The sequence below is a fragment of the Bombina bombina genome, chromosome 3, assembly GCF_027579735.1.
Source record: "Bombina bombina isolate aBomBom1 chromosome 3, aBomBom1.pri, whole genome shotgun sequence".
Lineage (NCBI taxonomy): Eukaryota > Metazoa > Chordata > Amphibia > Anura > Bombinatoridae > Bombina > Bombina bombina.
In genome coordinates, this window is record NC_069501.1 from 898,473,490 (window position 1) to 898,489,569 (window position 16,080).

Sequence of the window (16,080 nt, forward strand, 5' to 3'; positions counted from 1 at the left end):
GAGATGAATCCCTACGACCGATAACAGAGAACCCTTGAAAAGATTTTCTGTGAGAAAAACCATTAAAAAAAAAAAAAAAAATCAATAGTTGATACTCTCTTCACATCCCTCTGACAAACACTGTACTCAGAGGAATGCTTAGAAGAGCTTATCATAGAAGAAATCATAAAAAACAAGCACAAACTTACTTCACCACCTCCATAGGAGGCAAAGTTTGTAAAACTGATTTGTGGGTGTGGTGAGGGGTGTATTTATAGGCATTTTGAGGTTTGGGAAACTTTGCCCCTCCTGGTAGGATTGTATATCCCATACGTCACTAGCTCATGGACTCTTGCCAATTACATGAAAGAAATTATCTTTGGATCTTACTACCTAACAGGTTCCAACATTGCAGCCTGCGGCCGGGTCTGCAATCGGGAACTGTGCTCTGATAAATTCCTTAAGCGCCATTACATATCCTTTTGTATAGGAGTTTATTCACTTATTAATCATGTACCCCACTCCAATATAGGGAATAATCCCTATCGTATTTCTGCATTTAAACTCCTTTATACATTTATTTGAAAGTTTCTTCTACTCTAAATATTTTCATGACAGACTCATTTATTGGCCACTAGATGGCCCCATTAGCACTGCATATGGAGCAAGGATACCCAATTTATTTTCATATATTCATGTAGCAAACTAAATTCCCTTTTTATAATTATCAAAAAGGTATATATTATGATGGTCAAGCCCCTGCTAGATTGCCATCATATCCCTAATGTTCATAGTGGTAAAAACTGATAGTATACTATTTTGATTCCTTTTTGTATATTTAGTTTTATATTTTATTGATTTATTTATAAAATATTTTAACAGGATATATATATGTGTGTATCCAATTTTGGCTTTTGCATCTTTTTTTTTTCAAATAATCTCACCAGTATAGCATTATACTTTTCTAAGATACAATTATTTATGTTTATTTTTCTCTTTGTTTAATATTAACCCCTGGCTCACAGATAGCATTACAGGTCCAAGAGTGAACTACATTCTTAAGTAAAGGGTAGAAAATAATAAAGACTATAATCTTTTCTACACCTCAGATTATCAAATATGATGTGAATATTTGATGCAATGTTTGTATGTGCATTCACATTTTTGTGCTCAAAAATAATAAAAATAAATAAATATGCGCTTCTGAATCTGATGGCGCTCTACAAATAACTGATAATAATAATAATAATAATAATGATATGAAACAAAATAAGTGTATTGCAAATATCAAGATATTTATGAAAGTCCAACTGGATCGTTATACCCAGGAAGGTAAGTTGGTATTGGGTTTAAGGAAGAGAAACTCCGGATAAACCTCAAAAGAAGAAAGTAAATAATAGTGAAGTCCGTTAAATAAACATTAATGCATTTCAAGTAGATGGGTACTCACACTGCAATGAGCTATGACTAAGCTCTTAGTTTGTAGGCAACTAGATATAAAGTTCCATGCGTCCAAGGATTCAGGATCTCCAATTTGTAGTTTAAAACATTTTATAAAAAACTAATGGACTTTATTGCAGACAAGGGCTGTGAGATTTTGAAAAAAAATAAAATCACGGTTTTCGACCCCCCAAAAAAAAAAATGTGGTTTGCGATTAAACTTGCGATTTTATTAAAAATGACTAAGACACCTTAATTTTTCAGTTAAAAATGTATTTAACACTACAGAATTTTAATGTACATGTATCTCAATGGCCAATAAATACACTCTGGGAGCTTAAAAATACAAACCACAAAATAGTTAAAATATGGAATCAAATATGTTATGCATCACAGAAGTTTATAAAAAAAAAAAATAAACCCCACTTTATAGTTTTTGGACACTACTACTCACATAACTCTCTCTCACATTCTTCAAAAAACCGCAGACTCTCATGGTTTATCGCGGTAAACTGCACAGCCCTATTGCAGACTTATCACAAGGTAAATAACATAGCATAAATACACGGTCTGTACTCAAAAACAAGATAAAAAAAAAACAGCAACAGAGTAACATAGTAGCAGATGCTGAGTAAAAACCTTTTGTTAGTGATACAGCAATCCGTATTGTCTAATAAGTATAGAATATCCGATGTACGTTTCACCAACTGTATTGACTTTATCGAGCATAATAAATGTCACTCTCCAATCAGCTTTTAAAATGTGCCATCAGTATTCCATTGGTGGAAATTCATGTGATCTGTTTAGGAGTAAAAAGTTCTATTGTATAGTATCTGGGATGCAGTAAGGACGTATAACTTAAATAGCAACAAATACTTTTATTATAACAAAGACAAATATGGAAAAGATAAAAATAAATATTTGTAATTGCTATATTATATACATAAAATATATTATGAAAATATATATATATATATATATATATATATATATATATATATATATATATATATATATATATATATATATATATATCCCACAAAAGAAAGCACTCTCCAGTCTTTTTAACGTCAGTTTTTACTGTGCAAAATACATGTAGACATTTTCGCCCGTCCTCAGACATACATTACCACCCTTATATGTGCTCCCTACGCTTTCTCCTCTGTGAGCCTCTCTGCCACATCAGGAAACCCCCACAGAGTACATACGGCGCAACTGCGCATGCGCCGGCTGAGCTACAGAGCGCCACCTGGGCCAACGCGATCAGTTATAACAGACTGAGTTATACCAATAGAACCTGGTTAGGGTCTGAAAGAAACTGGTGCTATAGGTGCAGTGGGTGTGTAACTTGTAGTGGTCTATCACAAAGTAAATACTTTGTACATCCATGGAGCAACAAACGGTATACATAAACTACAGGGTTACATGCACCACTACACATATAGTCTATATGTTTCACTGTCCCTGTGGGAAATTCTACATAGGGAAGACCCAAGACGATTTGAGGACTAGAATGGCAAACCATCGGTCAGCAATACGCACTGCACTTCACATTGGCAGTGCTAAGCAACCGGTGGCTAGACATTTTCTAATGCACCAACATAATGTGTCTGATCTCAGGTATATAATCATTGATCATATCCCGGCACCCATTAGAGGCGGGAATAGAGCAAAAATGCTTCTCCAGAGGGAGTCTAAATGGATATATACTTTAGATACACTCATCCCCAAGGGTCTTAATACCAACTTTGACCTTCACTGTTTTCTGTATATTTAACTGTATTTTTTACTTCTGTATGGTCTATTGGGGTACCCATTTCTATCTGGGGGTTTGGGTATTATACTCCCTCATTAGCTTAACTGACTTATATACATGACTTTTAATGTGCGAGTTCACATACTTGTTTCCATTATCTAAGTATACATGCTATTTGACAGTGTGCTGATCCATTACATTTAGGATATGACTCCTATGTGACATACATTTCCCTGATGAGGACTATATACATAGGGTATCTTAATCCATTAATACAGATTTATTTTCTAGTAGGCTTGTCTTCATGACAGTTAGTGTGCCCCATTATTATATCGTATTAATGAATTAATTTTGTTCATATTTATCTGTCAGTGGACTGTTCCTCTTTTGTATGTGGAGATAAGATACTTTTATCTCAGGTTGACTTGTATAAACAATGTATAACACAGATTTTTTCTTTTATATCATGTATATGGATTTTGACATAATGAATGAGTATTGGCTCCCATTGTTAAGTGTTATTACCTTACCCCTTGTGCTATATGCTATTGGTCATTTCCACAATGTTTGTGCACATTTTAACATCGTTTGTGCATATCTGTGGTTTAGAAACATAAATGTTAGTACGTTTTTAATCTTTGTTTTTTCCTTGGCCCAGATGGCGCTCCGTAGCTCAGCCGGCACATGCACAGTTGCGCCGTATGTGCTCTGTGGGGTTTCCCGATGTGGAAGAGTGGATCACAGGAGAGACAGCGTGGGGAGCACATATAAGGGTGTTAATGTATTTCAAAATGTATGTCTGAGGACGGGCGGACGCCCGAAAACGTTCACGTGTATTTTTATTTTGGACAGTAAAAACGGACGTTAAAAAGACCAAAGAGCGCTTTCTTTTGTGGGATATCTGTATGCAGTGTATGAAGTGCACCCCGTAGGCTGTACTGTTGTGAGCGTGCTGGGTTCTTTTGGACATAACTATATATATATATATATATATATATATATATATATATATATATATATATATATATATATATATATATATATATATATATATTTATTTTTTTAAATAACTGTAAAGCAGATAGTCAGAAAAACGTACATTGAATATTCAATACTTATTGGACAATACAGACTGCTGTATCACTAACAAAAGGTTTTTTCTTAGCATCAGCTACTACATTACTCTGTTAGCTTGCTTTCTTTCCTCTCTTCATCAACCCTCTCTTCCAAACCGTATTCGTTTATCTAACCTAACAGACCAAGAATTTTCCAATCTTCTTATAAAAGGAAACTACATAATTATGAACTAGATAAGTTTTTACCTTCAGGGAAAATGTATCTATTTAAAACAACCAGTATACAGTGCAATACTGTGTCAGGCTGACGTGACTGCCATCTATAGTGTTGGGTGATGGTCCCACTGTGCAGAAGTAAATGAGTAAAGCAGAGGCAAGTCCAGAGCAGCAGTTTATATAATACACTGACGATCAGTCCGCACAAGCTTAGATACAACTGGAGCAGTAGAGAACAAGACTTCAATACAAAAGGAGCAATCAGGGGGTGAAGTCCAGAGAAAACAAGCAGAGGTCAGGAATCCAGATAACAAAAAGGTACAAGCAACAGGAGCTGGGAAACTAGAGAAACTCACAACAATGTCCAAGCAATTTGTTAGAGTGAACTGCAGAGTTTTATATGGGAAGAGCAATCCTCTGAGAGTGGCCCAGTAGGATGAGAGCCAATGCAAAGTATAGATCTGCAGTTGAAGGTTTACTGGGAGTTTTGCTTTCTTGAAGTACCTCACTTTCACCACATAGATTGGTGGTGCTCCCATTCCTGTATAATGTTGTGGAATAGGCCTCAAGCCTGGGGACTGGATAAATGGCAAAATGCAGAGATGCAAAAAAAAAAAAAAAAAGAATGCAGAGAGGCAGCAGATGAAAAAGAGGAAGGCAAGGGTGACAGGAGAGGAACCTCAAGGTGAGTGGCTGGTACGCTGGGGAAACACACTAAGGATGGACAAGATGCTGATCTGGCAGAGGGCACGGTGCCGGCAGCAACAGATACACTGTTTCTCTTTCTGTGAGTTTTTTGATTTATACACCATGATATATGGTGTATTCAGGGGCGCAGATGTAGTACAGTAACTTAACCCCTTAAGGACCACAGCACTTTTCCATTTTCTGACCATTAGGGACCAAGGCTATTTTTACATTTCTGCTTGTAGGGTTAATTTTAGCTTTAGTGGAGAGATCAGCCTCCCACCTGACATATCCCACCCCCTGATCCCTCCTTGACCCCCTCAAACAGCTAAGTGTATCTTTTTTTTTTTTTTTTTTTTTTAGAATGCGAGCTCAATCCTATTGGCTGATTGCACCAGCCGATAGGATTTTTTCAACCTTAATAGATTTCTATCAGCCAATCGGAATCTAAGGGACACCATCTTGGATGACGTCATTTAAAGGGAGGATGCTCCGCGCCGGATGTCTTGAAGATGGACCCGCTCCACGCCGGATGGATGAAGATAGAATATGCCGTCTGGATGAAGACTTCTGCCCGGTTGGATGAGGATGGATGTCGGGTCTTCAAAAACTGTAAGTGGATCTTCGGGGGTTAGTGTAAGACTTTTTTAAAAGTTTATTGGGTGGGTTTTTTTTTAGATTAGGGGTTTGGGCACTTGAAAAATAGCTAAATGCCCTTTTAAGGGCAATGCCCATCCAAATGCCCTTTTCAGGGCAATGGGGAGCTTAGTTTTTTTTAGTTAGGATTTTTTACTGTTGGGGGGGTTGTTTGCATTTTTATTTTTTTATTTTTATTTTTTACAAGTAAAAGAGCTGATTTCTTTGGGACAATGTCCTGCAAAAGGCCCTTTTAAGAGCTATTGGTAGTTTAGTTTAGGCTAGGGATTTTTTTTTTGGGGGGGGGGGGCTTTTTTTATTTTGATAGGGCTATTAGATTAGGTGTAATTAGCTTAAATATCTGATCATTTCTTTTTTTATTTTGTGCAATTTAGTGTTTTTTTGAAATTTAGGTAATTGTATTTAATGAATGTAATTAATTTAATTGTAGTGTAAGGTTAGGTGTTAGTGTAAGGCAGGTTAGGTTTTATTTTACAGGTAAATTTGTATTTATTTTAACTAGATAGTTAGTAAATAGTTAATAACTATTTAGTAACTATTCTACCTAGTTAAAATAAATACAAACTTGCCTGTAAAATAAAAATAAACCCCAAGCTAGCTACAATGTAACTATTAGTTATATTGTAGCTATCTTAGGGTTTATTTTACAGGTAAGTATTTCGTTTTAAATAGGAATTATTTTAGGTAATGATAGTAGGTTTTATTTAAATTATATTTAAGTTAGGGGGTATTAGGGTTAGACTTAGATTTAGGGGTTAATACATTTAGTATAGTGGCGGTGGCGTTGGGAGCGGCAGATTAGGGATTAATAAATGTAGGTAGGTGGCAGCGATGTTAGGGGCGGCAGATTAGGGGTTAATATTTAACTAGTGTTTGTGATGCGGGAGTGCGGCGGTTTAGGGGTTAATAGGTAGTTTATGGGTGTTAGTGTACTTTTTAGCACTTTAGTTATGAGTTTTATGCTACAGCTTTGTAGTGCAAAACACATAACTACTGACTTTCAGTTTACGGTATGGATCTTGGCGGTATAGGCTATACCGCTCAGTTTTTGGCTTCCCAAGCAAAATCATAATACTGGTGCTATGGAAGTCCCATTGAAAAAGGACTTTTTGAAAGCTGCGGCAATTACGTTGCGTTTCGGCCAAAAAAAGTGTGCGATACACCTATACCTGCAAAACTCATACCAGCGGTAGTGAAAAAGAGCCTTAACGCTGCTTTTTCACTCATACCGCAAAACTCGTAATCTAGCCGACTGTTACAAAAACACTCCCAGATGGGTTATATAAATGGATAATCTAAAAAACATTTATGCAAAGAAAAATTTGGTGCATAATGGCCCTTTAAGAGTGGAGCATTATGTAACGTTACAGCTTGTGCGTTAACTTTGCTAGAAGTAAGCTTTTTGTGCACGCCGGGAAGCTTGTGTACAGTATTACAAGATGAAAGTAAAAAGTTTTCAACACGTGCAAAAAGCCGAAATTAGACTATCACAACGTGTTAATTATTCCCCATAGAAGTCAATGGAGCAAGAAAAGTGGGGGGGAAAAAACAGCGTACTTGGAACCGGATTGCATTTTCTCAAGTGTTCTAACTCCACATGAAAATATGAATATTTCATATTCCAATGTTGAGAAAGAAAGAATTATATATTAGGTATAGATATAAAGGAATATCTATTTAAAAAAAAAAAAAAAAAATAGAACATATTCTGCTATGTGCAGAATATTGGAATGTGAAATATTTACAGTAAATATACAGTATAACACTTTATTAAATATGAACATTGCATAACTATGCTTTTACATGTTTTCATCTACTTGACTGCAAAGGGGTCCAATGCACTTATATAAAGGTCTATATAAGTATACATATATATGTATTTATATCTATATACATATGAGCCCTTATAACTTTTTTGAGCAATTTTTATCACAGTGTTATGAGTTTAAATGTACTTTTCAATGTATTTTTATGTGTTTTGTGACAAATTTTGTCTTGCATAACAGTTAACCATAGCTCTGAAATCGCCGTAATCATTCTAGTGTAAATCGCGATTGTGCTCACACGTTTCCATTTATTTTCAACTTGTAATACAAGCGCTCCTTCTAACAGATGCAAACAGACGTGATAAACCTGATACCGCTCGCACTAAACAGTGCACCATTTATAATCTGGAGTCCATTCGATGATAAAATACTGAGATACATAAAAGCTAGTGAAAGGTTATTTCAAAAATATAAAAGTTAAAAGACAATGTTAAAGAATCTAGCCAACAATTTAATTTGAAGTTTGAATAGGAACGCTTTAGTATGAAAAAAAGGTGAAAGAAAAGTTTGGGATTACACCAAACATTGATGATTTAGCCACACAAACCAATATCAGATGTGTGAGCTACCAGGGTTAAAGAAATTAAAGAATGATCTGTTCTAGTGATGCTAACATATGATAAATTGGACGTTTATACATCCCCAACGTGGCAGCTCCCAGGGTGCTCATCAAACCATATGGCTATTAAATTCCCCACAGAAGGCACTCTCCGGTAATCATAACAATTTTTACTGCAAACAAGTAAACGTTTTCGGGTAAATACCCATCCTCAGACATAACATAACAAACAACTTACCCCCTTATAAGTGCTCCCCACTTCTGAACCCACATGTGTGCTGCTCTGCCGCATCTGGAAACTCTGCAGCGTCCTACTAGCGCCACTCTGCATGCAGGGCTACGGAGCACCATCTGGGCCAACAGAAAAAGCTATTTAAAAATACATACTCAAAATTTGCACACGGATTATAGTCTAGTTTTCAAAACTATGTATAGACTTGTAGATTATATGGCAGGAGTTCACTAGCAATAACATGACTAACATACAAAACTATAATTATAGCCGTTAGCAATAAAAAGATATTCCAACAATATTAATTTAAAGCTTAACACCTACCAAATATATGTACCTGTATCAAAAATCCTTAATTGAGGCACAATCCCAGTTTAAAGAAAGCGTTGTCACGCTCCCAATTTAAGAGAGTGGTGAGGAATAACTCTGATCCAGGAGCCAAGGAATGTCAGCTCAGGGAAATGCATATGAAATTCCAGCAAAGGGGATACGGGCAAGGGACTCCTACAACAATCGTTTGATGAGACCATGATGATGACACAAGACCAGGCACTGATGAAGAAAGTAAAAGATCCTGATAACAAGAGAGATTTATGTGCTCTACGGAGTTTACTCCAGATAAGATGGCTCTACCCAACATCTTGAGACAGAACTGGCACATACTAAAAACCGATAAAAGTCTACATTAGTTAAATTTGATAGTCCTATGGTAGGGTACAGGAAGGGAAGGTCCCTAAAAGATCAGTTGTTACATACTGACAACAAACTGAGCTATACCAATAGAACATGGCTTGGTACAGAGAAGAATGGCTGCTATAAGTGTAGTGGATGCGTAACCAGGGCCGTCTTTAACACAGGGCGAAGGCAGCTGGTTCATACCCGACTGCTGATGTGACATGGGGAACACAGACATTCAGTCCTAATACTGTCACAGACAAAAGTACTCTGCTTATATATATATATATATATATATATATATATATTTTATTTTAACTGTGCCAGACCGTGCCGGTGTCATGTGACATGCCAAGCTATTGCCATGTGCTGTTTTAGATGTGCACTGTGCAGCACTGAATGCAAAGCCCTAACTCGGCATCCAGCCATTTCCACTGCATCAGAAAAGGTCCTACTGGGGTTACCATTGTTACCAGGTAACTGCTCTGGTTGTGGGGATTGTTTCTGGGTAGGGCTGACTGTAGGCGCATGCAGCAGAAAGCTAGAGCGGCAGGCACGTGAGGATTTGAGCATCTGTGCAGCTGCATACACTGCTCTCTTCAGTCTTGAGGCTGTGTGACTCATCTCACACTGCATCCATGCAGCCTTGGACAGACAGCATCCAGTCTGCTGGTCCCCTTAGCCCTGCTCTTACTGCTGTAGCCCTAAGATCAACTAACTGAAGTTTGTTAGGGGAACAGTGCTTTGTAGAAAGGTGTCAGTGGGAAGAATAAGTGAGTGCACACACGCCCTTCCCCATGCAGCATTGTCTAGTGCAGGGTGAGTGGGAACTTGTTCCTAGCAAAGAAGTGACATGCTGCTGTGGCTGATGTATAGTGTCATGCTGATACTTCGCACATTAATGTAAGGTTTATTTTTATAGTTTTTATTTTCTCTCTGTCTCAGATTTTACAGCTTCCCATAGTAGTTCTGCTGTTCTAGTCAGTAAACTTATATTTGTCTGCACCTCCATGCTTCCTCCTCAGTCTTTACCTTGCTTTGCTCCTGTTGGCTGCCCTAAATCTCTTTAACCAGCTAACCTCACACCAGAATCACATTCAAAAGAATATTAAATTAATCCACAGTGGAATAATTTATATATTTATTTACTTATTAGAACTGCTTAGGTCCAGGTTTCACATATTGCAATTTATTACATTTTTTTAAATGATTAGCCCAGCAGTGGATGATCCACCGCTGGGCTAATAATTAAAAAAAAAAAAAATTGATTTAGTTGTTTTTTTGGGATGTTGGGGTGGAGAGAGAAATTGTATGGGGTAGGGGGGGGCCCCAAGAAAAATTTTGCCCAGGGTCCTGTCAATATTAAAGACGGCCCTGTGCGTAACCTGTAGGGGTTTAACACAGAATAAATGTTTTGTTCACCCCTGGAAAAACAAGCGATATGATATTAATTACAGGGTAACATGCACCACTACACACATAGTATACATGTTACATTGTCCATGTGGTAAATTCTATATAGGGAAGATACAGGATGACCTGAGAAAAAGAAGGATAGCCAACCACCGGTCGGCCATACACACGGTTCTTGGGTCTGGTACTGCCGATCAGCCGGTGGCTCGACATTTTTTGGCCTTGGGTCATACTGTGTCTGATCTTAGGTATATCATTATTGATCATGTTCCTGCCCCCACGAGAGGGAGTGATAGGGGCAAGCTGCTCCTTCAAAGTGAGTCAAAATGGATATACATTTTAGATACTCTAGGACCAAAAGGGCCAAATACAAATTTTGATCTGCAATGTTTCCTATGAATTTAGCTTACTGACCCCTAAGTGATTATCATGTAGTCTATAGTGAGGATGGATTTTTGATACAGGTACATATATTTGGTAGGTGTTAGGCTTTAAATTAATATTGTTAGAATATCTTTTTATTACTAACAGCTATAATTATAGTTTTGTATGTTAGTCATATTATATTATTGCTAGTGAACTCCTGCTATATAATCTACAAGTCTATACATATTTTTGAAAACTAGACTATAATCCGTTTGCAAATTTTGAGTATGTATTTTTAAATTGCTTTTTCTGTTGGCCCAGATGGTGCTCCATAGCCCTGCATGCGCAGTGGCCCTAGTAGGACGCTGCAGAGTTTCCAGATGCGGCAGCGCAGCACACATGTGGGTTCAGAAGTGGGGAGCACTTTTAAGGTGGTAAGTTGTTTGTTATGTTATGTCTGAGGACGGGTGTTTACCCAAAAACGTTTACTTGTTTGCAGTAAAAATTGTTATGATTACCGGAGAGTGCCTTCTGTGGTGAATTTAATATATATATATATATATATATATATATATATATATATATATATATATATATAATTTGTGTTTTACAGTCAGTGTGCAAACAGAAATGATATGAAAACTGGAACACTGCATGATAAATAAACCAAACCGGTTACACCCAATATGGCTTTTCCTCATTATTTAGTGTAATGTATTTATGTATCCACCACATTGTCGTATCATGAGCTGTTATTTCTAGCAGTGCTGATTATGGATGAAATCCAAGAAGTATGGGGGAAAAAAAGAAAACTGGGCGAGATGAAAAAGCCTTATATTTAACTTAATACAACTTAAATTTGTTACAAGAAATGTTTGATATGAAATGGTTTACTATTAAAAAAATGAATGTTTATGATTTCTCATACAACAGTTTTCAGGTATTCATCTTACCTGAATCTGCTATACAAATTGCTCCTGAATATATAGAGCAAAGTGTTAAAATAAAAAAAAATTAGTCCCAACTTGTCAGCGATTATTAAGACCAAAATACTTTAGAATTCTTCATAAGTAAATGAATGCAATCATGGAAATAGCATCACTCACCTGGTTCATAACCTGCAAAACAAATGCAAAGAGATGAATCAGCTTTTTTCTACATTTTCGAAAGAAACATTTAAGTGTTGGTCGATAAAACTCTTACATCAGGATTAGCCTCCAGGGGTAGCCAGCGCATAGACTGCATGTTGAAGCTGTGCTTGAACGGTGTACGAAACCGTACAATGACTTGCACCAAAAAACCGGCAATTCCAGCACTGACAGCAGCACTTAGGCTTCCGTCTGCTGAACTTGACCCGTGGGTCCACCCAACTAGCAGACGGGGGGATAGTACAATCACCTGGTTATATGCTTCCTGTTCGTGGGAAGTTACTATGGACTATTCGTTCCAGAAAATACTATATTGGATAATACGTGACATAAAACCACAATAGCATAAGGATTTATAAAATCGTAACTAAAATTGTATTTTTTTTTTTAAACACAAACTCCCCCAAAATTAACCACAATGGGCCTGTCTAGTCTAATGGGAAGCATGCTGTATGTGGTTCCGCGCAGGGAATGTTTACGTCACTGGTGGTGCCTTAAATATATACTGTGTAGCTTGTATTTCCTGAAGTTGCACAGATAATCAGAATATGTCATGTTTCCCGAGAAATGTGTTGGCTCATCAAGTCGTACATAAATATCTGGAGTCCATCAGAACAGCTCGTAATACAAAGCGGTGCTTGTGGGCTTCTGCAATAGTATGACTATTAGCTGTCAGTGAATGTAAGATACTCATTAAACAAGAAATCGGTATTACAGTGGTGTAGCTTTAGCACTGACTTTTATGCGAGGTAACCACATATGTTATGTTAGCGGGTCCAGCCTCTCACTATTACCACAGCCCTCCTTACATAATCACTAACAAAGTTTCAAAGTGTGGTGTCCAGTGGGGTGCTGTATATAAATAGCACATAGGTCTGTGAAATATTAGGCTAAATATGTTTATGAAAATATACTTAGTTATTACTCGAGCTGGATAATTCTACTTTAATTCAAACTGGTGTTCGGGTAGGTGCCCTTATTAAAGATGGCCATATAAACTGGCGTGTTACAATATGTTAGCTGGTCATGTGACTATGTAGTCACAGGGTTCTATGGCTGCAAAAAGTGAGGAGAAAATGTTAGAAAGAGAATTCTCTGCATTGGGTAAGGATGATTGTAAGGCTTTTGCGTACATTTTAAAAGGTTACCATGAGAAGGAGCGTAATCACTGTCGAAATCAGATATATAGATTGCAGTATGAAATATTGCATTCAGATAAATTGCCATTGGCTTTTGAAAATTCTTGTTTTCCGCTCCAGTGCAATACGTTAAACATTTATTTAATAAATAATTCAAAATAATAAGGTTGATTAATTGTGTAACCTTTAAATGAAATAACCTGTGTAATATATTAATAAAATGTATATGAAAGTGATACATAACATAAATATTCCATGTTAAAATGCTCTAATGTTCTATAGCATCATGGGAAATGTAGTTCAAAAACCTCTGGAAGGCCAAGTTTGAGGATGTCTGTTCTATAGCATTTTATAAAACTACTTGTTTTAACACTGCAATTGGGTTAATGCATAGTAGGCCTTCTATGTAGCAAAAATAGTAATAATTGTGTCAAGTCTGGCTTCCCTAACTTGTTTTTATTTATTGTACCCCCACATATAGTACTGTGGAATATGTTTGTACATTACAAATAATGATTATAGTAATGGTTAAAAGCAGCTACAGCTATCTAACAGGAGGGCGTATATGCATAGCCACCAATCTCTGACTGTTCATCTTAAGATGAACTGTGAGTTAAAGAGACGGTATACACCAATTTTCATTTAAAGGGACACTGTACCCAAAATGTTTATTTCGTGATTCAGATTGAGCATGACATTTTAAGCAACTTTCTAATTTACTCCTATTATCAAATTTTCTTCATTTTCTTGGTATCTTGATTTGAAATGCACGAACGCAAGTTTAGATGCCGGCCCATTTTTTGTGAACAACCTGGGTTGTCCTTGCTGATTGGTGGATAAATTCGTCCACCAATAAAAAATTGCTGTCCAGAGTACTGAAACCAAAAAAAGCTTAGATGCCTTCTTTTTCAAATAAAGATAGCAAGAGAATGAAGAAAAATTGATAATAGGAGCAAATTAGACAGTTGCTTAAAATTGCTCTTTCTGAATTACAAAAGAAAAAATTTGGGTTCAGTGTCCCTTTAACTGCATGTAATAGATACTACTATAAAGAATAATATGCACAGATACTGATATAAAAAAAAACAGTATAAAATATTTTAAACATTTTCTTAAAAGCTTCCAATTTAGAACTGTTGATATTTAGGCAGAGACACCCACTGAAAGTGGCTGAGAGCAGACCCTCCCTAGCTTGGACTCAAAACAGTTATTTGTTTTTCAAGAAGAATTGTGTTTGTGTCTTCTTTGAAGTGCCAGGAGCATCATAAATGCTTGGCAGTGTAAATAGGACAGACTTTTATGGCCTAAGCTGTCAGCAGCAGGGCATGATGTAGAACAGGGCCCCCCCCCCCAGCACATCTCCTGAGGAGGTCAATAAAGGGACATGGGTTATGTATATATGTGTGTTAAAACTGCTATACCCTTAAAGGAAGGTAAATATGACAACCTATGGCATATTTGATATCAAACCGATTCTCCCAATAAAACTAAAAGGTTCTAGATATGTAAATATAGAAATTTCTTACCTAGCAGAAATTATACTGGATTGTATAATTTCAGGCAAGAAATTTAGTCTATTGAAGGTCTTAAAGACAGGGGGGTTTCTTAGCCCGCCCAGGAGGGTGTGGTTAAGCAACCTGATCTCTGAAAAGTAGGGTTTAAGAATCTTATTTTTTAACAATAAGATTGTCATTCTTACAAGGGGAGCTGCTGTACAGAAGTAAGGAGCCATCTTTTTCCTGCCTTCCCCGGGCACAGATCTTGAAGACTAGGAAAGTATTCAATTCTGTTTTTCTCCTTTTTATTTTAAAACACTGTTTGCGTGTGTAATTTTATTTGTAACAACTTTTTATTAATAATGCATTGTGCATAATATTTTTGGCATAATAAATAATTCCTTTATTAAGTTTGGCCTTTGTCTAATAATTGAACCACGTTACTGAAAGAGACTGGAATATTAGAACTGTATAATTTAGGTTATTTTCTGCTAAATTGTATTTCTAGAGTTAATGTGTAAAGTCTGGGGTTTTCCTTAGGATTTTCCCTTTAATAAATTTTAAGTGGTGGCAGTATTTGAGCTATAGGATTGATAGTTTATTGTGGGTGGCATTAAAAGGGAGTGTTGGGCATTTCTCTTACGTCTAGTACAGATTAAGGGAGTGCGGTTAACTCTTGCACCCACTAAACTGAATCACAAGCTTGCCTGGTGTGGCTAGATTGTGACCTTTTGGTGACAGAAAAGGGGGCTGATAACCCTTTCTGTGCCAAATAAGTGACTGGCGCAGGGTTGGATAACCTTGGTTCGTCACAGTGATCTTCAGATTATAACTGCTTTCTATGGAATGACAAGGGTGAATGACAAAATGGAATGCTCATAGACTATTATAGTATTACTTTTAGTGCTATAGCAACAAACATATGAGACACAGACATCCCAAGCTGCAAAAGCTCATTTCAGGTAGGTGGCTTCACCCGCTACTGTGCCCCCCCTCACCCCCCCAGTTATATATTGGACACCTCAAAACAATAAATAAGATAGAGACTTATTAAAGTAGCTTCCCACTAAAGTCACATTAAAATAAAGTAGCTTTATTGCATAACCTCATACAACAAACCTATTTTCCAGTGACCTACGCTTGTTGAATGCATAAATATTTTAGAATACAAAATTTAATTACGTGCAGTAAATAAGGTAGTATTTGTGTTTTATTTTATTAAAATCAGTGGGGGCTTTTTGGTTACTGATGCATGCTTTAAGGGTTCTATAATGTCCCAGCAACTAAAGGCATTCCTTAAAGGGACATTAAACACTAAATACATGCTAGATAGAATGATGCATTCAAAGAAAAGATTAGTCCATGACTAACATGTAGATGTATTTTTTAAAGTTTCATTAGTTGTTTAAAAAGTG

At 36.6% G+C, this 16,080-nt stretch overlaps 2 protein-coding genes across 2 annotated transcripts in view; one reads left to right on the forward strand and one right to left on the reverse strand.

Moving 5' to 3' along the window:
- The window catches only part of UCHL3 (ubiquitin C-terminal hydrolase L3), a 221,818-nt gene extending 209,582 nt beyond the window's left edge, over positions 1-12,236 (reverse strand). The window contains exon 1 of the mRNA XM_053707924.1: positions 12,086-12,236. Coding sequence (XP_053563899.1) covers positions 12,086-12,127 — 42 coding nt within the window. The 5' untranslated portion in view covers positions 12,128-12,236. The remainder of the gene's footprint in view (positions 1-12,085) is intronic.
- Positions 12,237-13,051: 815 nt separating this feature from the next.
- The window catches only part of COMMD6 (COMM domain containing 6), a 71,075-nt gene continuing 68,046 nt past the window's right edge, over positions 13,052-16,080 (forward strand). Inside the window, exon 1 of the mRNA XM_053704928.1 lies at positions 13,052-13,134. Within this exon, the coding sequence (XP_053560903.1) occupies positions 13,083-13,134 (52 nt within the window). The 5' untranslated portion in view covers positions 13,052-13,082. The remainder of the gene's footprint in view (positions 13,135-16,080) is intronic.